A 22,839-nucleotide genomic window follows, 5' to 3' on the forward strand; every position below is an offset into this window, starting at 1 on the left:
CCAAGACGTTTGATATGCCGTAGCCCAAGACATAGTTTGCTCAAGCAGATCTTGCCTCTCTCGCCCTTCTACAAGATAATACCTTGGTACCCTCACGGGTGATCCGCACTCTAAGCGAAAAAGGTTCTCGAAGCCGTGTCGGAGTCAGGTACCAAACGTTAGCAGACCACGTGGGGAAGTAAAAAAAAACGCCTCAGCCTCAGATGTGCGGTGGAGTGGATAGGAGGGGGGTGCTCCACATCTAAACACTCGACCCGACGATCCAAGGCAGGCAAAGTGGGTTTTCTCGAACGAAGGGGAGGGGAGGCTGAAAATGGATTGTGGGTTGTTGTTTTTTGTGGGTGAGCTAGGCGGGACGGAGTATGATGTCCTAGTGCGTGTTGCTACGATGTGGTTTCTTGAATGTTCACGCGGTGGGCAGACAATAATGTGAAGAGTGGAGTGCTCGAGTGACGAGGATTTGCTGCGTACCTGAGGTAGGGGCGTATGAAATGTTCTAGATACCTAGATCTTTCTCCTACTGTCATTTCATGGCTGAACAGCGTCGGAGCATATTCTCGTGCCTCTGCCAAAAGAGTTTATCTCTGGCGCTGAAGGGAAACACTTGCCAGCGCATCAGAAACTCTCGACGAACGATAAGTCGCCATGAGGACCATGCGTTGTTTGTTGTGAACATCGGACCGTCCCAAACCCTGGTGCATATCAACCACATGGCCGTCGAAATTGAAGCTATTGGACGTCGTCGGAATAAGCTTCCTTGCACGTTTGTTATGCGACTGCAGAAATTGAATTTCCAACGCAATCAATTCCAACACTCGGGATGCTTTCACATGAATAGATAACCCCGATATTATTGTTGAGATGATGGCTGAATCCCTAATTACAAGCAGATTAGTTTCACGGGTAGCAATCAATTGGTGTTGGTGGTTGACGGTGATGGTGGAGGACAAATTGCGTGCAATTGTGCGATATGCTTGCTTTCGCTATCCGTTTCAAGCATGCTGCATATCTAGGGATATTCCCTTATCGGGGGCGGTGAGACGAATATGCATCTTGATACACACTGCACTGGGCACGACAATCTGTCTCCTGTCGATCCTATGTCGAGTCGAGTAGCATGAGGGATATTGATAGGGCTAGAGTTGGGAGTGTTGATATTGTTGGGGTTGTGATTGGGTGGAAGTTTTGGTTTGTGTGTGAGAGATATACTTGGTGTTGGATTGTTGGAAAATGGCTCAGTTGCCTCGTAGCACAAAGAATGAGGAGTCTGGGAAAAGGCGAGGCATTTAGTGATTGAGGTCAAGGAAGCTGGATGAAGTTGCTTCATTCACAGATGAAGGGAAGTTTCAGTATTGAAAGATTGTTGATTGGCACGCGACACTTCAGGTACGAGGTGGTGAGAGTAGCCCTCGTCAACGGGAAGACCCGTACGGAGTCGGAGCATCTACAGAAGATACCCTAGGTCCTACCTACGGTGCTATTGTACGCTACTCGTACTGATGATGTGATGAGAATATTCGGACAGTACGGATGAGGGGCTTACGGATGGTGAGCTCAGAAAACATGGACCTGGGAAGTTCTGGGTTCCAGTGTGGAATGTCAGCGCTATCCGAATTATCCGAATTTAGGTGGACAGGATAGGTTGGTTGGTTGTTCAAAGATAGTGAAGGAGGGGAGGGGATTATGCTAGTAAGACTATGGGATTCTGGACGGCATGGCCCCTCACGATCGTCGGTGCGGGCTCTCGTGACCCCCTGGCGAAAACTTGCCTGCATGCAAAACTCTTCGTTTGGAACGGCGTCTGGCCTACATCGACATCGTGACGTTTTGCCAACGTCGACAAGGGATTTCCATGCCGTAATTTAGCCCCGTGAGGCCTGCGCAATGGCATCATGTCATTGTTCGCGAGTCTCTTTGGACTCGGGTTATAACCAAGTTTACTGAGGATGACGGTGTCTGAGAAGTTGATGCAAACGACTTGGTCTAGGCACAAGGATTGTTTGTTATTGCAAAACACCTTTGTTGGGATGGGATGAAACCACAGCAGAAAGTTTGAGCTGATCGAGTGAATAACTGGGTCGGTCTGGTGAGGAGTGCGCAAGGTACACGGCAAATTGGCCACAGCATCCGTGTTCTTACACGAAAAATTAGATAGTTATTGCCGCAACAAACCGCAACACCAGAACAAACCCAGAAGGCATGGTCCCGTTCCCTTGCATCGTGAATGTCCTCATTGGGAGAAGCGCGAGACAGCGGTGGCGGGCGTCCTTGTTAGTTTCTTCCCACTGCAGACGCGGCCTGTGGGTATAGATTGTGGATTGTGGATTGTGTCCACTCATTGTCGTGCTTCGTCATAGTAGATCCATATGGCATTATTGGTTATGTGCGCTTGTGTCATCGCGCTGGGGACCGAAGTGTTCTATTCAGCTTGTAATAGGTCGTGTCACGGTGGACATGACCTGGGGACCCGGCGTTTGCGGCGTTTCTAGGCGTTTAGTCATGAGGGGACTCGTACGGACTCTGGCTGCATGTAAGGCGCATCGTGAAGGGGGAAAAGGTCCTCAGGAACTGCGAGGCGTCGACAAAGATAAGAAAGACATTGGTGAAGATTCAAAAGTTGAGATATAGTCGGACAGGGTTTGAAGGCTTGCCGACTGCCCAAAGTGGATACGGTGGTCAGCTGTGCCCCTGAGCCTTTCCCCGGACTCTTCAAGGGCTGGCTAGGTAAACTGACGGTTAGACAGTTTAGATGAGTGATATTTCTAGCGGTGTGTGGAGAAGGTTCAAAATGGCTCAACCTAAGACTGGAATGGGCCATTTCCCAGAATAAGTCGCATACCGTGACACAAAGAGTACCAATTACGTCTTAATCATTGGTCCAGATCGAGATGCCACCCAACAATTCACTATCCGTCCACCGATCCAACGTATCAAACCCCTGCGATCCGAGTCCTTTAGTTTGTGCGGTGTGTGTGTGTGTGGGTGCGTGGTCTGTCCTGTTCCATCTTTGAGGGATGCTGTAAGATCGTGCAATATATAAAGAGACAGTGCCGCTGTTGAATCAAGGGGCATATTCCACTCTTACCAACCTCAGAAACTCTCTTCAGACCAGAGATTCAATCATCGAAAGCAAAAAAGCTATTCGATAAAGGGCAGAGAACTATCCTCCTCGTAGCTCCACCAATCAAGACCATCCAACGATCTTCCCAGTCTTCATTTACCATCGTCATACATCATCAACTGAATCAGCATCATGCCTCATCTTCCATTCTCGACGACTTCTTCTCCTTCTACATCCCCCAAGACTTGTCCTAGCCCGCCTTCGATAGTTCTCCATCCCTCCTCGGGTATACTTGATCACTCAGACTTCGGCTTTACATCTAATCTCAAAGCAGGCCCTTCAACAACACGACAACTGTTCAAGTCATCAGACGACATGGCATCCTCATATCGTCTCCGCTACGCGCAGTACCTCGCAGCGACGCTGAACATGAGCCTCGAGGCTGCGCTGGCCGAGGCCGACGTCCAGCTCCAGGGCACTCCTCGCCGACGATCAGATATCTCTGAAGCTGAAGTGCTCAGGGAAAGCTGATTTATGTTGCTCGACGAGGTGTTGATTGGATATGGAGTTGCGAGGTGTAATGGGCAAGGGGTAATACTTTAACGACTTGTGATGATTTCGCATTATTGGGCGAGGCAAATAAAAGCATGGATGTGATGTTCTCGTTGAGCCAACAGCATCAACTGGGACTTGGGGTTTTTGGGTGCTCTTTGGACCTTTTCTTGGAAATGGATTTTACTTTCTTCCGCTGTGCCTTGACTGTTGGTGATGTCAACATGCTGATGTCGAATGTGAAGTGACGTTGGACTATAGTCCACCCGCCTGCCTGGGTATCCTCCACGATACTAATCGAAGATGCAACAGGCCAGAACAAGGCAAGTGGGAGAGCCTGTGGAGGGCTCAAGCGACGGAGCCTGGGGTACTATGGTGCAGTCCAGTACGGTACGGTACCGTTTCCCAAACCCACGTGGAGATGGGAAGATGGTTGTTTCAAAGGTTCAGAGTGTTTTCGAAAGTGTGGGGGATTGCCCACTGGCGCATTTCCCCACGATATTGAAGGGAGAATGTTTGGATTGCTGTGGTGGTTGTTGGTTGTCGGGTGTTGGCTGTTGGTGGAGCTGGAAGTCGTCCCGTCCCACTTCACGGCCGACGCCCACCTGGCACCCACCCACGCCCACTTCAACCCACCCACGGCCTACTAACCGGCACGGAGGAACCTTTCGGCCTTTTAATCAAGACGACGTCCAACCTACTCGTACCTGGGTATCTATAAAGACATCCGATGATCAACTTCCAGCTTCTTGTCGTTCGTCCATCTCAATGTTATTTTCATCTCGCTCGGATCTGTTCTCCCCGAGCAAGATTTCCCCTCATCGCGTGGAAGGGCACCCCAAGCCGTGTCCCGCAATGACACGTCTCAACTGGGTGCGCCCGCTTACTGCACAAGGGAAAGCATCTCTCGGCGCTGCATCAAAGACGCAGAGGAAGAAAAGCAGCGAACACGGTCGAACCACGGCAGTGATCCTATCCCTGTATGAGGCACAGCATGCCAACAGCCTCCAAGCCTAGGCGTCGTGGCTGTGTTTGGGGTATTGTCGATACACAGATCAAGGTCTACAAAGGAAACGTTGTCCATGACGAGCCAAGCTTCTTATCGCCTCTGGATAGTGAATGCTCTAACTGTTAATCGTGAAGTGCGAAGTGCGCACTCTCGTACCTTGATATTTCTTGCCTCATGGGCACGATGATTCGCCGTCCCAAAATGGTTGAAGAACTCATCTTTCCAGATTTGTATGATACTACACGGAGGTGAGACTACTCTACAGTGGAGTGTATACGTACGCTATGCAGGCAATTAGCAAAATACGCTGCAAAGCACCTATTCTGGATATTGAACGGAATCCTCGTAGGGACAGTAAACTAACGAACCATTTGAAGACATGTTCTTTGTACTACGTGGGGTACATGCTTTGCCATACATACCAACGAATGATGAAGGTCGGTTTGGTATGAAGGAAACGAAACAACAAAGGCGTTTGTATTTCCCAATCCACAAGTACAACGACAACAACACGGACACATGCAACAACAAACAGCATTGTGCCACTCGTACTTTGGTCCGGAGTACCGACCAGTTGTCTGCTCTGTACCCGGTTCATGAACGTCAGTGAGGCGCGAGTGGAGCCAATACCAAGAGGCGCTCCTGCACTCGCCATTCTTGGAGACTTGGAGGGGACCCACGTAACTTCTTGGTCATAGACGTGATGTCGGTCATGTGTTACCCCACTCCCGCCGTACCACTCACGGCTATAACTGCTCTCCCGCTAATCTTGTCTCATCTTCTTTCTTCTATTCTCACAACAACCGTCCTCTGGTTACTATCTCTAATTGAATGGGTGAAGAGAACTGCCTTCCTACTGTCGAGGAGTCGACTGAACCTCCTATATGTGCCCAACGAAACGGCAATTATAATGGACCACCGACCACAGCAGGTCAACATCAATATCATCAACCAAATCCGCCTATAGATCCACCCAATCAAGGCACTCCTGCATCGCTGCCAACTGCGCATACTCTTACGCCAGAACAGGTCGCCCGGGCACTGAACGTCGACATACAGTATGGAAATACACGCCCCTCAGCCTCTTCAACCTCACCACCAAACTAACCTAGCATTCTAGCAATGGACTCAGTGCTACAGAAGCAGAATCTCGCCTTCGGCTCCATGGACCTAACAAGGTTAAAGGAGCTGAAGGGCTATCCTTGTGGGAGATTCTCTTGAGGCAGGTCTCAAACAGTCTTACTCTCGTATGTGCCATCAATTCATATCACTGTAAACATGTGCACCTGTGGTGTATTCACGGTAGACGCATGAATCTACTGTGTACATGCTCGTGAAACTGCCAAGCCTATGGTTCGCATTCCGTAGTAACTAAGGCTAATTATCAACCTACAGGTTCTCGTAATTACCATGGGTCTAAGTTTCGGAATCAACGACTACATTGAGGGCGGCGTCATTACTGCCGTCATTGTCCTCAACATATGCGTCGGGTTAGTCAATTCAATGTCAACTTCGTCATATTGCAAAATGTACTAATCTTTCGCCTAGGTTCTGGCAAGACTACAAGGCAGAGAAAACCATACAGTCACTTAAGAGTTTGACTGCACCTGAATCATTTGTCCTTCGTGATGGCACACTCGAGAAGATCAGGGCTGTGGACCTTGTACCCGGCGACGTTGTCCACCTCAAGGTCGGCAGCATTGTACCGGCGGATCTTCGACTGATCGATGCCATGAACGCCTCCACAGACGAGGCTTTCCTCACTGGAGAGTCACTGCCTGTCGACAAGACACCAGCAGTGACTTTTGACGATGAGAATATACCCACTGGCGACCGTACCAACCTTGCTTTCTCTGGTAGCGAGATGAAGTCCGGGCGATGCACCGGCATTGTCGTGGCTACTGCTATGGAGACTGAGGTTGGAAAAATCGCTCACATGCTTCGACAGAAGGATGATACACTTAAAGATAAGAGCTTCCTCGTGAAGGCTCGAATCAAGTTCATCAATGGCGTCAAGACCATTCTTGGACTCGTCGGTACCCCCCTCCAGATTACGCTAAGCAAGTTCGCTCTTCTGCTTTTTGGTTTAGCCATCCTTCTTGCCATCATCGTATTTTCTGCGAACAAATGGCAGGTTGGTGGGGAGGTACTCATATACGGTATTTGTGTGGCTGTGGCCGTCATTCCTGAATCTCTCATTGCGGTCCTTACCATTACGATCGCCGTGGGAGCAAAGGCAATGGCAAGGTCGAATGTCATTATTCGCGTGTCTTCGGCTATTGAAGCTGTAGGAGGCGTTACAAACATCTGCTCCGACAAAACAGGAACTCTAACACAAGGTCGCATGATCACGCGCAAAGCCATGATCAATGGTGTCGGTACCTTCTCAGTCCACGATACCACGGATCCCTATGATCCGAGCAGCGGCCATGTTGCACTTGACGGGCAACGCATTGATATTGAAGAGTATTCGCCTAATGCAATCCTCACAAGATTTCTACGAACCATCGCTCTCTGCAATCTGTCAACGGTAGAACCCACATTCGAAGCTCCACTGAGCAGTAATGAGGATAGCAGCAAGAAAGAAGCGATGGAGAGAATGAACACTGACGATGAGCGCGACACGGATGCATCGACGCAGCAGTCCGCCATCTTTACACGCCCCGGAACAGCCTCTAGCCAGAACAGGCCAGGCCCATGGAAAGCTACTGGAGAGCCAACTGAGATCGCACTTCATGTCCTTGCGATGCGCTTCAACATGGGACGAGAAAAGCTCCTCCAAAATTTGAACATTTCGCACGCCGCCGAGTTTCCATTCGACTCTACTGTGAAAAAGATGACGGTCGTCTTCAAGGATAATGATGCCGGACATCTAGATGTATACACCAAAGGAGCCACCGAATTCGTACTTCCCGTTTTAAATCTCTCACAAAGCGAAAAAGCGAGTATTCTTGAAGCTGCTGAGACTATGGCTGCAGACGGCCTTCGAGTTCTCTGCATCGCTCACAAGACTCTCCCACTGGGATCAAACCTTGAGGAACGCAAAGATGTCGAGAACGAACTAAATTACATTGGTCTCGTTGCTATCTATGATCCGCCTCGTCTGGAGACCAAAGGAGCTGTGCGCGAGTGTCAAATTGCCGGTATCACCGTGCACATGCTCACTGGTGATCATCCTGGAACAGCAAGGGCAATCGCGCACGAGGTCGGTATTTTGAATGAAGTCACTGCTCCTCGTGGAAGCACAACGGCTGTCATGCTTGCCAAAGATTTTGATCAACTTAGTGATGAAGAAATCGACCGAATGGAGACATTGCCTCTAGTCGTTGCCCGATGCAGTCCAGCCACAAAGGTCAAAATGGTGTCAGCCCTGCATCGCAGGAAGCGCTTCTGCGTAATGACTGGCGATGGCGTAAATGATTCCCCCGCCTTGAAAATTGCTGATGTTGGCATGGCGATGGGAACTGGTAGCGACGTCGCAAAGGACGCCGCTAAAATGGTCTTAACCGACGACAACTTCGCCTCCATCGTGAAAGCGGTCGAAGAAGGACGCAGATTGTTTGACAATATTCAAAAGGTATGTTGTGGTCCACGTGTGTCTATATGGTTCATGCTGACAGGTCTAGTTTTTGATGCATCTGCTCATCTCGAATATTGCCCAAGTTATCCTACTCCTCATCGGTCTTGCCTTCAAAGACAACGACAATCACTCTGTATTCCCTCTATCTCCCATTGAAATCCTTTGGGTCAATCTCATCACCTCCTCCTTCCTCGCCATTGGACTTGGTCTTGAAGAGTCTCAAACAGACAGCATGTTCAGACCTCCTCATGATTTGAAGGTTGGGGTGTTCACGAAAGAGCTCATCGTTGATAAGTTCATCTATGGGTTCTTTATGGGGTCTTTGTGCCTCGCATCATTCGCTATCGTTGCGTACGTTGGACCTGGCGGAGGAGATCTCGGCTCTGGTTGCAACGAGGACTGGAATGATACATGCGGTGTCGTCTTCCGCGCTCGTGCTACGACTTACACGACGATCACGCTCTTACTCCTTGTCACAGCTTGGGAAGTGAAGCATTTCTCACGGTCACTTTTCAACCTGTATCCGGACTCATCTACTCCTCGTGGACTTTCTGTCTTCCCCACCGTCTGGCGCAATCGGTTCCTCTTCTGGGCTGTCACCGCTGGCTTCTCGATCTTGTTCGCCATCATCTACTTGCCTGTCATCAACCGACAGGTTTTCAAGCATGGCGCCATTGGTTGGGAATGGGGTATCAGCTTCGCATGTGTTTGCATATACATTGCGGCCATCGAGAGCTGGAAGGCCGTCAAGAGAAGGTTCGGGATCTGGAGCGGAGCGCATCGCGCACTAAGTCGCGAGGACGCCGAGATGAGGGCTGGCCTGTCTGTGTCCCAAATCAGGGAGACCAAGCACAACTAGAACTCATCACAAGACGTATCGACAACATAACACTTCTATGGCGGTGCATGGAGCGTGTTTCGTCTACACATAGGCTATCGCTAAGTCTGAACCACACAATGTGGTGTCCACTCATTTGGATTTGGGTAACTAAATTGACAACATGCTCGGTGGTTTCATGGCGTTGGGGTTCGTTCATTTCATTCAGTCGCTCCTTCATCGACACTTTGAAGTTTGGTCAGATCTCGCCATAAACATTGGGATACATCCATTCATTATGCTAGTCTACCTATTATTAGCACCTACAGAAATCTAACTTAGTCTCTCTTTAAATGACCTAGCCATACTATATAAAAAGTGAAGACATGTACTTGTGCAACTCGAAATCCTGACTATATATATACGAAATAATTCGGGTAGTCTCCATAAACATAGGTGAGTTTTCCTATTTCAAACAACATTACAAGGCCTGCCAGCGTTAAGATTCGTAAATTTGTAGACACAATTAAACTGTTGTCATATCTTCCAAACGATTCATGCTTCGTTCTCAAGCGCTCCGTATACGACTCTTGCCTTCGTGAAAGTACTCCTAGCGCATCCGACACTTCTCACCATGTCCGTATCTTAGCATCAATGTTGCCTGCCCCAGTTCATGGGACAAAGAAGATGAACAACAGAGTAATAATGATTCCGTCTGTCCATTAAACGCACTTTGTTATCTGGCATGTGGGCATTGAGTATAGCATGGCTTGTGTCTGCTTTCACCGGTCGAGGTAGACATGTAAGCATAGTGACGTCAGGCATGTCTTCATTCGTATAATAATGGCATTATTACCGGTACACTGCGGGAGTCTTTCCCACATTCGCACTCCACTACGAGTTAGCAAAACGGTGTGCCTGGAGCGGGTCGGCTTCATCTCCCCTAGTAACTAGCGCAATCAAGGTGTTCGTTTGCCTTTTGGTAAGATTCGAGCGTGGGAAATCTGCTATTACTGGCAACTACTTATTCAATCATGTTTCTAACTGGTCAAGAGTTTGAGAAATTAGTTATCCAATCACCATGGGGGTTTTGCCAAGCAGGCCTGAAGTAATTGTAAAATTGCATCGAAAAGAATGGCATATTTAACGAACTTCTACCGTGACTATTTTTATGCGTGCTGTGGCTATCATCTATCGTGATACTTCTCCACTACTCATTCACCTAATCGCCTGCTTCATCGAGCTTAGCAGGGAAGTCTAAAGCATCACCATAACCAGGCTAGTCTGATTGGAACAATATCGTAATCAACAACTGGATAAGCTTCAGCCTTAGACCAACACAGGATCAAGATCCATGAAGGAACGAAAGGTCCAGCCGCCCACAGCATTTAAATGATCATGAGTTCCTGTCCCCTCGTCTGACAACTTCGTGTCTAAGAACTCATCATGTTGGTTATTGTTGCGTCCCTGCTACTCCAGGCAGTCTCTGCCGTGCCATTCCCTCCGCCGACAGGTCCTTATCACGTTGGATACACGCAGCATGTCTTCAATCACACTACACCAAACGACCCTGTGGCTCCCCAAAACGCATCTTCAATCCTACTGGCGACAATTTACTATCCTACCTTGACCATACCTGTGCCAGGAAACAACACAGCGCCATACCTAGATCCAACAACCGCGAAACTCTGGGGCGACATTCTCCAATATCCAAATAACTCCCTCCAGAGTCTCACGACATGGAACGTATACCAGGCGCCACCTCTGGACAAAGCAACCTACGGCGTGTCGCAAAAGCCGACCGTCATTTTCTCCCCTGGTGGCGGCGAGAACGCCATCATGTACAATGCGCTGAACTCTGAACTCGCATCTCAGGGCTACACAGTGCTTGCCCTCGACCATCCTGGCGAGACCCCCTATCTCCAGCTTCCGGACGGTGCAGAAGGCGTCTATGGAATCGACATAACTGCGTCCTGGAACGCGACGCTGCAGGCGGCTGTATACCACATGCGCGTCTCAGACACTCTCGCGATTATCAGGGAACTCTTCCCATCGTATGTAGAATCTACCGGAGCATCATTCAACACGACCCACTATCTCACAATCGGCCACTCGCTCGGTGGCGCCGCATCTGCTGGCGCCCTAGCAGTCGAAGACTCCATTCTCGGCGGCGTGAACCTCGACGGCCTCTTCATCAACCTCCCAGACGTCAAGAAACCCTTCCTGATGATCGCCGGAGCCGAACACACCCCCGCCATCGACCCATCTTGGTCTCCCTTCTCCGCAAACCAGTCCGGGTGGTACCAGTGGGTCAACGTCACGGGCAGCAGCCACCAGAACTTTGCGGATCTGGGCGACTGGGTGGATCTCCAGGGGTTGAGGGGTAAGACTATCACGCCGTCGTTGGACAAGATCTTCGGCCCCAGGATGGACTATATTGTTAGGAGCTTCGTGTCGAGGTTTTACGATTTCGTTCTTGGGGAGGAGGGGTGGTGGGATGTGCCGAATTATAAGTTCCCGGAGGTTGTGTATGTTAATGGGAGCTCTAATGGTTATTAGACGTGTGATGAGATAGTGATAGATTATGTGTTTGGGCCGCTTCGAAGAAGGAAAATGATACCTCTCCTCAAGGGGTTAACACCTGGTATCTCATCCGTCCTGCATGAAATCAAATCAACTTCCCAAAGAAGATTGATCTGTATGGTATGCAATGCAAAGTGGCTAATGTCGCCGAGAAAGCTTATTGAAAAGCTTGGTGGGCCGTGGTGGGGTCCTTTAGTTTGTCCTATGTGGTGAGGTCCATCCCTTAGGCCATGAAGAGCCTCCGTGCAGGAAAATTTGCAAAGTGCTCCGCATATACGCATTCGTTAGATTGCTTCTTATTACTGGGACGTTGATATTCTTTAGCGATGAATTACAGTTACACCACTAGTATCACGCTTACAACAGTACGTAGCGTTTGAAGTGCTACTACAAGTAGCTAATATGAATATATTGTTCAACTAGGGACAAACTTTTGTTAACAGGAATAATAATACAAGACAGCAATACTTATACACACCTCACTCTTGCTTCATAAGACTATAGGGACCTTGACCTCTCAGACATATTTGCCAAACCACTCAAGCATCTCAGTCGGATGTTCTGCGAAGTAATTATACCCATCAAACCGCCGGGTAGTGTCCTCAATCCACACCATCTTCTTCTCCTTACTCCCAAGTGCATTGAAGATATCCGAGCTATCGGAGGTATCAATTAAAGAATCCTTCCGCACCTGCGCGAACAATGTCGGAACGGTAACGTTGTGCGCCAAAGGGATCGGCGTGAGCTCCTTGAGCCGGAAGCCAGTGAGTTCGTAGATGCGCTTATCAAACGCGGAGACGGTGGCATCCTTATCAAGGCCAGAATTGAGCGCGCCCTTCTCTACAAAGGCATGCCCCGAGACGGCCTGCAGCAGTATCATAGCCTTAATGTCTTTAAAGTAGGCTGGGTATTGCGACATGGCGTGGATGGTTGAATTGCCACCCAGACACCTGCTCAACAGTCCGATGCTGTTATCTTTAGTATCAGGGCGGGAGAGCGCGTATTTGACGGAACCGACAACATCGCGAGCCTCGTAGTATCCTAGAGCGCCGCAGACACCGCCAGAACCCGCAGCACTGATGCCGTGGTTGCGGAGATCGTAACAGAGAACATTGTATCCAGCATTGTGAAGGGCCTTGTAGTCAGGCAGGAAGTTGACTTCAAAGCCACCAAAGCCAGTATAGCCGTCAAGATGACCAGGATATCCGTAGCGGTTGCATGTCATAGGGTGGTTGGCGATGATGAGTTTCTTTGCGTTGGGGGCGGGGATAAACCAACCCTGCAGAACTGTTCCGTCGAGGGATGGGAAGAAGATGTCCTCGTACTTCATACCGTATTCATCTGGTCGGCGGAGAATAGGGGACCGCTGGCCATTCTTGAATAGCTGGGCATAAGACTCGACAAATTGATCAATGGTTACTGTCGTGGACATATTTGGAAAAGGTTTGCAATATAAGCGGATCAAGTCTTCGTGTAAATAGTTCAATAGAATTCATCGACAGAATCTTGTTCTTGTCGGACTATTTTATACCTCGTAGCTTGCTCGCGGAATGGGGTCCACCGATGTCAATCGGAGTTGTGGTCACATGTCGAAGTTTATCAACAAAGTCCTTTTCTTGTCTGAGCATCTGATAGCTTTCTCGCGGAATGGCTTCGACCGATGTTCATCGGAGTCTTGGTCATGAGGTACGTCAGCGCACTTGCAGAGGGGTTGTCGCCGACCATCATCGGGACGCTAGTCTTTGTCCGATTGACCAGAGCAGCCCGAACGTGGCTCTGATGCAAATTGGAGCCCTTTGAGGGGTAAAAGTTAACTTGGCTGTTATTGTTGGGTATTTCGAAGTGACATTCTGAGATACACTTTCGTTTGATATTGAAACTACAGGCCAATAATGTTGCTTTTACCCAGGCTATGATGATACAACACGCTCAACACCAGGCATAGTGCTCATTCATTTGCCATGCTGGAACGTCAACGCCATTGTAGCTGTCTTTTGAGTACCATAGAAGACTGGCAACTGACTCTGTTTCCCTTTCTTTGGTTACAGAGTCAAATTCCGTATCTTTCAACAGTTCTAGTACAATCGCAGGTGGGTCCCATAGTTTGATTATATCAAGTTCCCATCTCGCAGCCTGGTCCTGGGCTGCTTCTAACACGGCTCGAAGATTCTGTCTCAAGATTTGAGTGTCATAATTGTCTTCCCCAGGTTCAGAATCATGAAATACACTCACTTCTACTACAAGTCGAAGAATGTAGAGGACATTATCGTGTACTTTGTCGTTTGGATGGCTGTAGTATCTCCGTGTCCATATCACCCAAACTTGGTTTCCTGGTTGTCCGACAATTGCACCATGTACTGTTGGAATTTTGTTGAAGATACGTTCACAGGCGAAGTTCTCCTTTGCAATGTGCCAGAGCATGTGGTTGACATCCGGCACAATCACCAGGCGCTCTTTGGCTCCCTTGGAAAGAGATGCCAGTGCCCCACGTACCATAGCCTCGTCACGTTTACAAAGCTCAGCGAGATCATCCCTTTGAATCCCCCGGCTTATCGTTGGACTTGGAATCAATTTCGGCGTGAACTCGATATCCGTATTCGAGTTCACCGGCTTCCATCCAAGGTTCGCATAGAATGTCTTGCCGATGTCCGAGTACAATATACTAGCTACACAGGGTAGTTTACTATCCTGCCATGTGCGCAGAACAATCGCCAACTCTTCCATCATGCGGGCCGCGTACCCACGCCTCCGGAATTCAGGAGGGCAGAACACGCTCGCAACCCCATGTACGATACTGTCCTTGACTTCGCCCCTGGCATTGCTTGTGAGCGACCGTTTTCGAAAGGTCTCACATGAGCATAGGATATGGCGGGCGTTGGGTTTTGAACGTTTGTCCACGAGGATCCAGTTCGTCATTGCGCCATCTTGAGCTAATGGTACGTTTGAGAGGTAGTGGGATTCTTCTAGGAATTGTGATGGGCTTAATGAGTCTTTCCATGCGGCGGCAGTGTTGGTCGAGATCTTGATGAGCTCTTCGGGCGTGGGATGAGATAAAATTAGGGTTGGTGATTGTGAGTCTGGGTAGGTTTCCGCTTGGTCTATAGGCATTATGGTTGCGAGAGCCTCCTGTAAAACAGACAGCGGAATTTTATTGGATTCGATTTACAGAGAGGATCTTTCACTGTCTACGGTGGAACATAAGCTCGCAGTTATGACAGAGTATTGGATTTACTACTGGCGCTAGACCAATTACAGTTTGGCACCTGGATCCTGGTCCAGGCATACTGGGTCGAGACATCTAGGTAGCTAGCTCCTACTAAAGTCGCATGTATTGAGACGTTGTGATGTTTAGCTTAGCTACTTCTCAGCAATTAGAAACCAAATCACGCTCTTCTTGAGAGTCGCACTTGGTCTAACCGTGATCTGTACCATGTAATCAAAGCTCCTGATCTCGAGGAGAGAGGGAGCCTCCAGTGACTTTTGAGCTTAGGATCTAAACCAGTCCGCGCTTCGTGCATCGACTTTCGAAGCTCTCACTTATTCAGGCAATAGATGCAAGATGAATTGGGACAATTCTTTTCAACCGGTTCGCTGCCATTTCGTCTCACCATCGGCATTGTCTCCATTTACACCATTGGGATGCTCATCATCGTCTTCCCTAGCTCTCACCGTCCCTGCTCCTGGACCAAGCTCTTCAGCACCGTCATTGTCGCCAAGGACAGGTCCCTTGAAGTTCCCATCCTCATCGAGATATTCATCCATATTTTCAGCAGTGATCCAACCCGTCGCTCCTGGTGCGGTCTCATCGAACTCCTGTTCCATGTCTGAATCGTCCGGGTCGGGGTGGAGATCAGCGCACGTATTCATCGCGGTGAAAATCTCCTTGATGCATGCGGTCTCTGGTTCGGTGTCGTACTTCGGAGGCAAGACATAGAGATCGAGAGTTTGAATGTCATCGTCTTCGTTGACAGTTTCTGCGTCGTTGAGTGATACGTTTATGAAGAGTGCGTCAACCTGCGATTTCCACTTCAATGTGGCGTGAAGTGCTATGGAGGGATACGGAATCGATACACCGGCCGGAGTGGGCGAGTTCTGGAAAAGAACGAGATTTCTACCATTCGATTAGACGATATACAATCCGAGGATTAGGAATTGACCTACTCTGAGTTCACCCAAATGTCGACATCCTTGGCGAGCGAAATACCATCCGCGTCCTCTTCTTGAAGCTGGAAGCCCGAGGTCGCTTGGGTTTGAAGGAGCTTCTCTTTAGTCGCGGCTAGAGTAAGCCCTGAATAATGGGCATATAGAACTGGCTTGCTGCCAAAGAAAGTACTGGGTGTTTGCTCTTGATGTTGCTGGAGCGGGGTGTAATCGTCCGCCTTAGGAGCCTCTGTAAGCTGTCGCAGAGCCATAATGATTTAGAGGATATTAAGAGCCTCCTTCTTAGTATGATCGGCAATTGTAACGCAATAGCTTGTTGCTATTTATTATTGTATTTCACAAGTAGGCATGTGCTGACTTGCTACAGGTATACAATCTTTGGAAAAAGTCCAACCGAAGTAGATCCGAATAGCGCGTCATTGGCCCAAGCTTTGCGTTCTGTGTTTTAGTGGGCGACTTGCACCTCTGCAGAAGATTAATAGACTGCGGTTTCGGGGCCCGAATCTCCAACTCATTGATTGCTACCAATTTAAGCATGCCTTGAGCTTGCGAAGATGCCCAAGTTCCCCATAGAGCCGATCGCTAAGCTCACTGGTCATGGAGGTATCGTACACGCCATCGCCTACTCCTCCGGCTCTCAACAGTATATGCTCACAGGCTCATCCGATCGAACGATACGCCTGTACAACCCCTCGAAGGCTCCAATATCCTCTCAAACATCTGCCGCTGGACTTATAAACACATATTCCGCCCATGGCTACGAAGTCTTGTCCATTGACGTGAATGCCGCCAACGAGAAATTTGTATCGACCGGCGGCGACAAAAGTGTCTTCTATTGGGATGTACAAACGGCGCAAACTATTCGAAGATGGACAGGCCACAATGCGCGAGTAAACAAGGGCGTCTTTGCCGGACAGGATGACAGCGTGGTCGTGAGCGGCAGTTATGACGGAACTGTAAAGATATGGGATACGAAGAGTGGGAGCTACAAACCCATCATGACATTAGACGAAGCGAAAGACAGTATAACGGACGTCTGCGTGTATGACTCGGAGATAATTACTGGGAGTGTCGATGGGAGGGTACGGAGCTACGATTTGAGGACAGGCCAGTGCCAGGTGGATGTGATAGGCCATCCTGTTACGTCGCTTGCAATAACCAAGCAGGGAACAGAGCTGCTGGTCAGCTCTCTTGATTCAACGGTCAGGTTGATGGACCGGACGAATGGTCAACTACTGAAGGCCTATCGAGATGAAGGCTTTCACAACAAGGAATTGCGCGTGAGGAGTACACTGGGATTGAACGACAGTGTAGTCGTCAGTGGGAGTGACGACGGGTTGGTTTATGTCTGGGACATGCTGGACGGACACGTTCTGCACAAATTTAAACATTCCGAGTTGAGGCAGGTCAGCGGAAGTGCGACCCAGGCGATGAAGAACAACAAAGACTTTGTCGGAGCTGTCACCTTCTGCAGAGTGAGGAAAGAATGGGCGAGTGCCGGTGGTGATGGAAATGTCGTGGTCTGGGGAATGGCACAACAATGATGATATGGTAAAATCTCTACTTAAGATACCCGGGTTTACAAACTCACCCAACTAGATGAATCTATTACTAAGAGCAAATATGCAAGCTTTTGTCTCAACGCCGTTTTCATGCATGTCATCAGATCCTCTCCCTTCGTTCTCAGCGGGTTCAGCTCCTCTTCTTGGAATTCACATTTCTCCCTGCACCAATCTTGGCTCTTCCACCCGCTCGGCCTCGGTCGCCTGTCAGGATTCCGGGTAGATAATCCTCATCCATCAAATCCCTCGTTTTATTTCTCTTCTCCTGTGCAATATGTCGGACATGTTCTATTTGGTCTTCAGCAAGGATTAAGTTGTTGCCCCAACCACCCTGGCCTCCGCCCTTGATGTTCTTGCCATTGGTCGTGCCACCAACTGGTTTCGGCACGCTATACCTGTTACCCCTGTTGTTCCATTGGAAGTTTTTGGCCAAATGTATTCTGAACTCTCCTTTGGCATTGGTCGAACAAGAAACTCGCTTGAGCGACGGTTGACCACACCGTGGGCAAAATTGCTTATCCATCTCCTTGGTGGTAAGAAAACATGCGTGGCAGCGGAGAATATAGGTGCGCAAATTCTTTATACGCTGCATCGACGGTGAGACTAGAGCAAGTTTCATTTGCAGGAGGACATTTTGCATGGCGTAATCGGTAGTCATTGTAGCGACAGCTGCTGGAGAAAGCTCGGACTCTTTCATATGCACTCCGCTGTCTTTTGCTTGGTGTTTCTTGACGTTTGAGGGAGTTATCCAATCGCCCTCGCCATCGTCTTCATCCTCATCAAATCCTTCAGGTTGATCCGACACTTCGAGGTTAGAAAGGTTTTCTTCAAGGGATGTCGAGTCTGTTTCAGCTGGGTTTGGTACGGATGCATCTGCGGCGAGAGAGACGCCGCCTTCTTCGTTGTTACTTTGCGGCTCAACGGACGTACTAGCCTCTGTGGCCTCTGAGACCTCTGCAACCTCTGTGGCATTGGCCGAAGCTTCTTCGAAAGAAACTTCTGGCGAAGGTGCTGATTGATGTTCTACTGGTTTGCCCTGCTCTTGTGTGGATTCTGAGACCACATTGGTAACCACATCTTGAGGGGTTGGGGTTTCTGTGTCCTCTGTGGCCTTTGCGGGGTCGTTTTGGGCTTTCTCTTTCTCAACAATTTCCTGCTTCTTCCTCTCTTGGTCAATTTCGTAAGCCAGAGCCAATATCCCCAAATCCTGCCTGCTCAGGACGGGAAAGTCGCCTGTCTTCTTGCTGAACTGTACGACGGCTTCATAACTGGCTGGTGTAGGGCTTCGGACCTTCAGGAAGGGGAGCAGTGTCGTCTCTACACGTGATCTTGTGGCCGCATCCTTGATTTCAGACAAGATAGCTGGGGTGGAATAGACATTCTCTGCAGTTTGCAAGATCGTGGAGATTGGGATGGTGTTTTTGATCAAGGGACCAGTATCGACGATAAGCGAATGGAATCGTTTATCGGTAGCCATCTTGGAGTCGAATTTGTGCAGAATTTGCTCGCACAGCCAGGAAAGGAATGTACCTCGAAACGGTTGGATTGGAACACAGAACTGTCCTAGAAGTTGTGTGTTGATCACAAGGTGGTCGAATTCTTGTCGGAGTCCTGCAGTAGATCTTGATGGATTTTATCGAAGTTCTCTTCTGTATGCCGCGGGCCCGTGCTGCGAATGAATATTCTCGTTAGTGGCGTCGAAACAGAAATAGTTTGTCAGTTCTTACAGAGTTGTGCGCATTCGGATATCGGTCGGAAAATAAACTCGCGCTAGCCTCCCATTGGTCGATCTCACTTCATAACAAGCTCTTGGTACATTGATGCTCAATCAATATCTGGCAAGACTACGTGCTTCCCTAGAACATTGAGTGCATATAATTATCTCCGAAATGGATCGAAGTCAAACTCCAAGATCATAGTTCAATTTTAATACCATTATTGTGAGCCGAATCGCCGAAGTTGACTATGCAATATGCAATGCTCAAACGTGTTCAACTGAGAAGTGAATAGACACATTGAACAAATCGATATGGGTGGTATCTCATGTATCTCCCATTCTCTGGTACCTCCAATCAAGCGTATGGACTGTAATTCTACCAAGGAGGTCTTCGGGTTGTGTTGTTGGCCAGTTGCCATTCCGTGGGTCGGGCTTATATTCGTGTATTCGCGCGTCGTACGGAGGTGGGCGCCATCGAAGCTTGCTCGTTGTGTATATGCCCTTCTCATGATTATATCAGTATATTATCCAATCATGATGTAGTGTCGTTGGATTGGTGGCAAATAACCCACCAGCATGAACGAGATTGCCATGCGAGAAGTGTACTCCGGATCAGTCGAATAGATGACGACTTCATCTGTGGAGTGTTGCCACACGACCACCATCTTAGGGCCCAAGAATCTATCAAACACGTCAAATAAGCACTTTAATGCCTACCGACTCATTGTAGCACTTGCTGCTTTACTGCCAACGCGTGCTGCCTACTGATAATGTAGCAATGTAACGCTGGCGGTCTTTGAACGCAACCCGGTTGATGCTGCTTGCGGCCATGCAAACCAACGCGTACATTTATATCATCGTCTGTAGTTATCCATTACGATGTTACTTTATCGCATCAGGTCGTAAAGTATGCTGGCGCGGTCCGCGTGCGGCTGGCAGACCCTGAGCTGACCGAGTGCCACTGGTCCCTGGGACGTCCACTACGATGTCTCTGTGTTACCTCCTGTCAATATGCTTCGAGAATATTCACCTACCCATATACACTTACTGCCTTTGTAATGATATGCATGTACCGCGCTACACGACAAGGGAGAGAACGTGTTTGCGGAGGCTCAATGTATGTTTTGGCAGCCCCCCCTGCACCACTAGCCATTCAGTGAATACAATCTCGATGGCGAATCATAATTGTAGTGTCTCCGTTCTTGCAACAATATATGATATGTCTCGTAGTTCTGTTACTCTGATGATTCGGTGTAGGTAGTTTGTTTGGGCAAAGCCTGAGGTAGGACAATGCAGCGGCAGACGAGGGACTCGCGGATTGGAGGAAACGATCGAAGAAGGTATGGTATTCTCGATAGAATTGGGATCGTAAAGGTTATTTCTTGCAGTTTGAGTTAATTCCAGGGAGATGGTGCCATCCAAAGGTGGATGTGAGCACCACTGTGTTAGGCTGGGAGGGAACTTACAAGTGGAACTGCTGCCAATTACGGTCCGTACATTATCAGCTTTCCTCAAGAATTGTGCATCCGTTTTAGGTCGATATCAGAAACTCGTATGGGTAGATCCGTTGGAGGGCTTATGGAATGAATATGCAAAAGAAGGCGACCGAATTGCTGCAAGAAGGCGTACGGTGCCACAGGCCACCCTTGCTCGGAAGATTGTCATGGTCGTGAAAAGGGTTCGAAGGCGTACAGACCTTGCTCTGTTTTGGTTTCTGGGGACCTGTGTAGGACCGAGAGACTGGAATACTTCGATCTGTGGCTATAGTTGCCCAGGAACCTGATTAGTATTTAGGGAGATGCCTCAAACGTACCCACCTTGATAACCCGGGTTAATGGTTCAACATAACAGCGTCATTCCAAACACACTTTTACAACCTGTCTTCAGAATAGACCGTTCATTCCTCTGTCTATATGTCACAAGGTCATGCTTCAGTAATTTCGTGGGGGTATTTGCGCCCAGCTCCAGCTCAATTTGGCATATTCTATCTAAGTAGCAGACCCTCGCTGCGCATACTCCTATTCACCACAACACATCTACCCAGTGAACAACATTGGCAGTGATTTTCTTCACAACCCTATTCACGAACTAGATGATCCCCAATCCGTTCATCATTGTATAGAGCCAAACTGCAAGATGCTGAGCAGCACGGCCTCCCTGAGGCTACACTTAGTGCAATTGTCTTCCTTACTAACCCATACCGGCTCCCCTGTTGCTTCTAACCAGTTACAACGACTGTTTGCTTCACGGTCACCATTTCGACGCGGACTGTCTGTCCAGATGACTGCGCTCAGGGACAGGTACGATGTCACTTTCTTCAAGTGACACTCGTACACCAATGTGCGACTACCAGAGCTCTACACAGACAATCACTACTGTCAACTGTGGAAGACAGTTTTCAAGACAAAGACTGCACACACTTGATTCGCCAACCCAGGATTGGGCGACTAAGCCAAAACAGAAGCCGATACTGTGAATGTGAGGCACGGCAGTGTGCTGTGTATTCATCGACATTACACGCCAGAACGATGGTTGTTGTAGGTGTTCTCTACGCGATGGCCTGTAGAGAAGGATAATAAGCTGACAAAATGGATCCAATACAGCCTCCTTTCCTCTTCCGCATCGACGAGATCTCAGAACGCTCGGATATAGTCCCCCCTCGGCTGGACAAAGAAGGAAGATGGAATCCCTCTAGCAAACCTGGTTCACATATTAGGACGGCTGGAGGAGTCTCCGGGCAGTGGTTCTATCTGGATGGACAATCGATACGACAGATAGATGCGTTGCCCGAGACGGGTTGTGAGCATCATTCGACCATGAGTGTCTATTATTCTGCAGGATTAGGATTTTGGATCATGAAAGGAGATGCAACTGCTATTGCAGATGAGCGTGAAAGCGCCTGGCATACTCCTAAATTCGACCACATAAGTCGGGACTACTCGTCCTTCATCACGTACCAGGGCCCGAACGTGAATCTCCGAATCCAGAGGAGCGACCAAACCTGGCCTGCCTTCCTGCTCCCAGACATATACCACACGTCCGAGCGAACGGACGCAAAACACCTTGGAGGATTGACGGGAGAATTGCCAATTTTTATTGCCTTTTTGGCTTTGGCAACAAGGCCCGAATGGCTTGCCAATGCGATACCAATACTATTCTCGGAGGGATCGTGGAAGGTCCATTCCTATGTATCTCCGCGTAAGTATACCTGACACTCTATAAGAGGATTATGAACTGAATGTTGGAAGGACAACACAAGAGAGGAGTTGTTGTGAGCGTATACAGCGCGCCTTTCACCTGGAATGGTGGATCGAACAAGGCTACGTTGACACAATACGAAGATGGAGATTCTGGGAACTTCTTCTCCTGAGCGGTTTGTCATCAGTCTTCTCCCCCGGATTTCAACATCCTTGCCCCACAAACCTTAAGCAGTGATCTGCAGATTGTTTGCTGTCTCATCATATCGAATCATGATGTGATGTCAAAGCAGCCCCGTATTCAACATATGGGGTCGGTTTCTTTTGTGTAAGTGGAGGTGGTTCATTTCTAAGTCTTCAAAGCTGACACATTCGTCTAGTCTACGTCGAATTTCCTCGATACGAGCCTCAATGCATTTATGCCCACACTGTCGTTATCGTTACCTATACCCACAGCGGAGGATGTGTCTACATCCAAGTACCTGTCTTCCCACGAGCATACACCCTCCTTCTTTTCGGCTTATGTCATCACCATAACCTCATACTATAAACCTTATACAAATCATAAATTAAGTTTGGCTATGGCAGGAAGTCTCCCAG

General features: G+C 48.8%; 10 protein-coding genes across 10 annotated transcripts; 6 read left to right on the plus strand and 4 right to left on the minus strand.

Moving 5' to 3' along the window:
• Positions 1-3,253: 3,253 nt before the first annotated feature.
• BU24DRAFT_457105 (uncharacterized protein) lies at positions 3,254-3,592 on the plus strand (the record flags this gene model as incomplete). The annotated part of the gene is made up of 1 exon (XM_033531504.1): positions 3,254-3,592. One exon carries the CDS (start codon positions 3,254-3,256, stop codon positions 3,590-3,592), a length of 339 nt encoding a protein of 112 aa, XP_033389429.1.
• A 162-nt stretch (positions 3,593-3,754) lies between these two features.
• BU24DRAFT_14619 (uncharacterized protein) lies at positions 3,755-4,816 on the plus strand. The gene has a single exon (XM_033521197.1). It carries the CDS (start codon positions 3,917-3,919, stop codon positions 4,628-4,630), a length of 714 nt encoding a protein of 237 aa, XP_033389430.1. The 5' UTR covers positions 3,755-3,916; the 3' UTR covers positions 4,631-4,816.
• Positions 4,817-5,453: 637 nt separating this feature from the next.
• BU24DRAFT_457106 (potassium/sodium eff) lies at positions 5,454-9,061 on the plus strand (the record flags this gene model as incomplete). The annotated part of the gene is made up of 5 exons (XM_033531505.1): positions 5,454-5,680; positions 5,743-5,869; positions 6,018-6,112; positions 6,171-8,199; positions 8,249-9,061. 5 exons carry the CDS (start codon positions 5,454-5,456, stop codon positions 9,059-9,061), a joined length of 3,291 nt encoding a protein of 1,096 aa, XP_033389431.1.
• Positions 9,062-10,241: 1,180 nt separating this feature from the next.
• BU24DRAFT_416760 (uncharacterized protein) lies at positions 10,242-12,000 on the plus strand. The gene has a single exon (XM_033526537.1). The coding sequence runs from the start codon at positions 10,466-10,468 to the stop codon at positions 11,576-11,578; it is 1,113 nt and encodes a 370-aa protein (XP_033389432.1). The 5' UTR covers positions 10,242-10,465; the 3' UTR covers positions 11,579-12,000.
• Positions 12,001-12,079: 79 nt separating this feature from the next.
• BU24DRAFT_416761 (alpha/beta-hydrolase) lies at positions 12,080-13,069 on the minus strand. Its single transcript, XM_033526538.1, has one exon. The coding sequence runs from the start codon at positions 13,032-13,034 to the stop codon at positions 12,120-12,122; it is 915 nt and encodes a 304-aa protein (XP_033389433.1). The 5' UTR covers positions 13,035-13,069; the 3' UTR covers positions 12,080-12,119.
• A 214-nt stretch (positions 13,070-13,283) lies between these two features.
• On the minus strand, positions 13,284-14,786 carry BU24DRAFT_14678 (uncharacterized protein). Its single transcript, XM_033521207.1, has one exon. It carries the CDS (start codon positions 14,708-14,710, stop codon positions 13,532-13,534), a length of 1,179 nt encoding a protein of 392 aa, XP_033389434.1. The 5' UTR covers positions 14,711-14,786; the 3' UTR covers positions 13,284-13,531.
• A 1-nt stretch (position 14,787) lies between these two features.
• BU24DRAFT_14695 (uncharacterized protein) lies at positions 14,788-16,165 on the minus strand. The gene is made up of 2 exons (XM_033521212.1): positions 15,764-16,165; positions 14,788-15,713 (listed from the first exon to the last, which is right to left on the minus strand). Exons 1-2 carry the CDS (start codon positions 16,012-16,014, stop codon positions 15,182-15,184), a joined length of 783 nt encoding a protein of 260 aa, XP_033389435.1. The 5' UTR covers positions 16,015-16,165; the 3' UTR covers positions 14,788-15,181.
• A 152-nt stretch (positions 16,166-16,317) lies between these two features.
• On the plus strand, positions 16,318-17,307 carry BU24DRAFT_429925 (WD40 repeat-like protein; the record flags this gene model as incomplete). Its single annotated transcript, XM_033529777.1, has 1 exon — positions 16,318-17,307. One exon carries the CDS (start codon positions 16,318-16,320, stop codon positions 17,305-17,307), a length of 990 nt encoding a protein of 329 aa, XP_033389436.1.
• Positions 17,308-17,381: 74 nt separating this feature from the next.
• Positions 17,382-19,107, minus strand: BU24DRAFT_14732 (uncharacterized protein). The gene is made up of 2 exons (XM_033521216.1): positions 19,053-19,107; positions 17,382-18,994 (listed from the first exon to the last, which is right to left on the minus strand). The coding sequence occupies exon 2, from the start codon at positions 18,800-18,802 to the stop codon at positions 17,456-17,458; it is 1,347 nt and encodes a 448-aa protein (XP_033389437.1). The 5' UTR covers positions 18,803-18,994; positions 19,053-19,107; the 3' UTR covers positions 17,382-17,455.
• A 2,523-nt stretch (positions 19,108-21,630) lies between these two features.
• BU24DRAFT_457113 (uncharacterized protein) lies at positions 21,631-22,412 on the plus strand (the record flags this gene model as incomplete). Its single annotated transcript, XM_033531506.1, has 2 exons — positions 21,631-22,240; positions 22,291-22,412. The coding sequence occupies 2 exons, from the start codon at positions 21,631-21,633 to the stop codon at positions 22,410-22,412; spliced, it is 732 nt and encodes a 243-aa protein (XP_033389438.1).
• Between the last annotated feature and the right edge of the window lie 427 nt (positions 22,413-22,839).

This window comes from Aaosphaeria arxii (genome assembly GCF_010015735.1).
Source record: "Aaosphaeria arxii CBS 175.79 unplaced genomic scaffold BU24scaffold_1, whole genome shotgun sequence".
NCBI classification, from domain to species: Eukaryota; Fungi; Ascomycota; class Dothideomycetes; order Pleosporales; genus Aaosphaeria; species Aaosphaeria arxii.

Coding starts and splice junctions, on each gene's coding strand:
- BU24DRAFT_14619 (XM_033521197.1), top strand. CDS start 3,917: ATGCAACAGGCCAGAACAAGGCAAGTGGGAGAGCCTGTGGAGGGCTCA.
- BU24DRAFT_416760 (XM_033526537.1), top strand. CDS start 10,466: ATGTTGGTTATTGTTGCGTCCCTGCTACTCCAGGCAGTCTCTGCCGTG.
- BU24DRAFT_416761 (XM_033526538.1), bottom strand. CDS start 13,034: ATGTCCACGACAGTAACCATTGATCAATTTGTCGAGTCTTATGCCCAG.
- BU24DRAFT_14678 (XM_033521207.1), bottom strand. CDS start 14,710: ATGCCTATAGACCAAGCGGAAACCTACCCAGACTCACAATCACCAACC.
- BU24DRAFT_14695 (XM_033521212.1), bottom strand. CDS start 16,014: ATGGCTCTGCGACAGCTTACAGAGGCTCCTAAGGCGGACGATTACACC. Junction 15,714..15,763: donor GACATTTGGGTGAACTCAGA/GTAGGTCAATTC, acceptor ATCGAATGGTAG/AAATCTCGTTCTTTTCCAGA.
- BU24DRAFT_14732 (XM_033521216.1), bottom strand. CDS start 18,802: ATGGCTACCGATAAACGATTCCATTCGCTTATCGTCGATACTGGTCCC.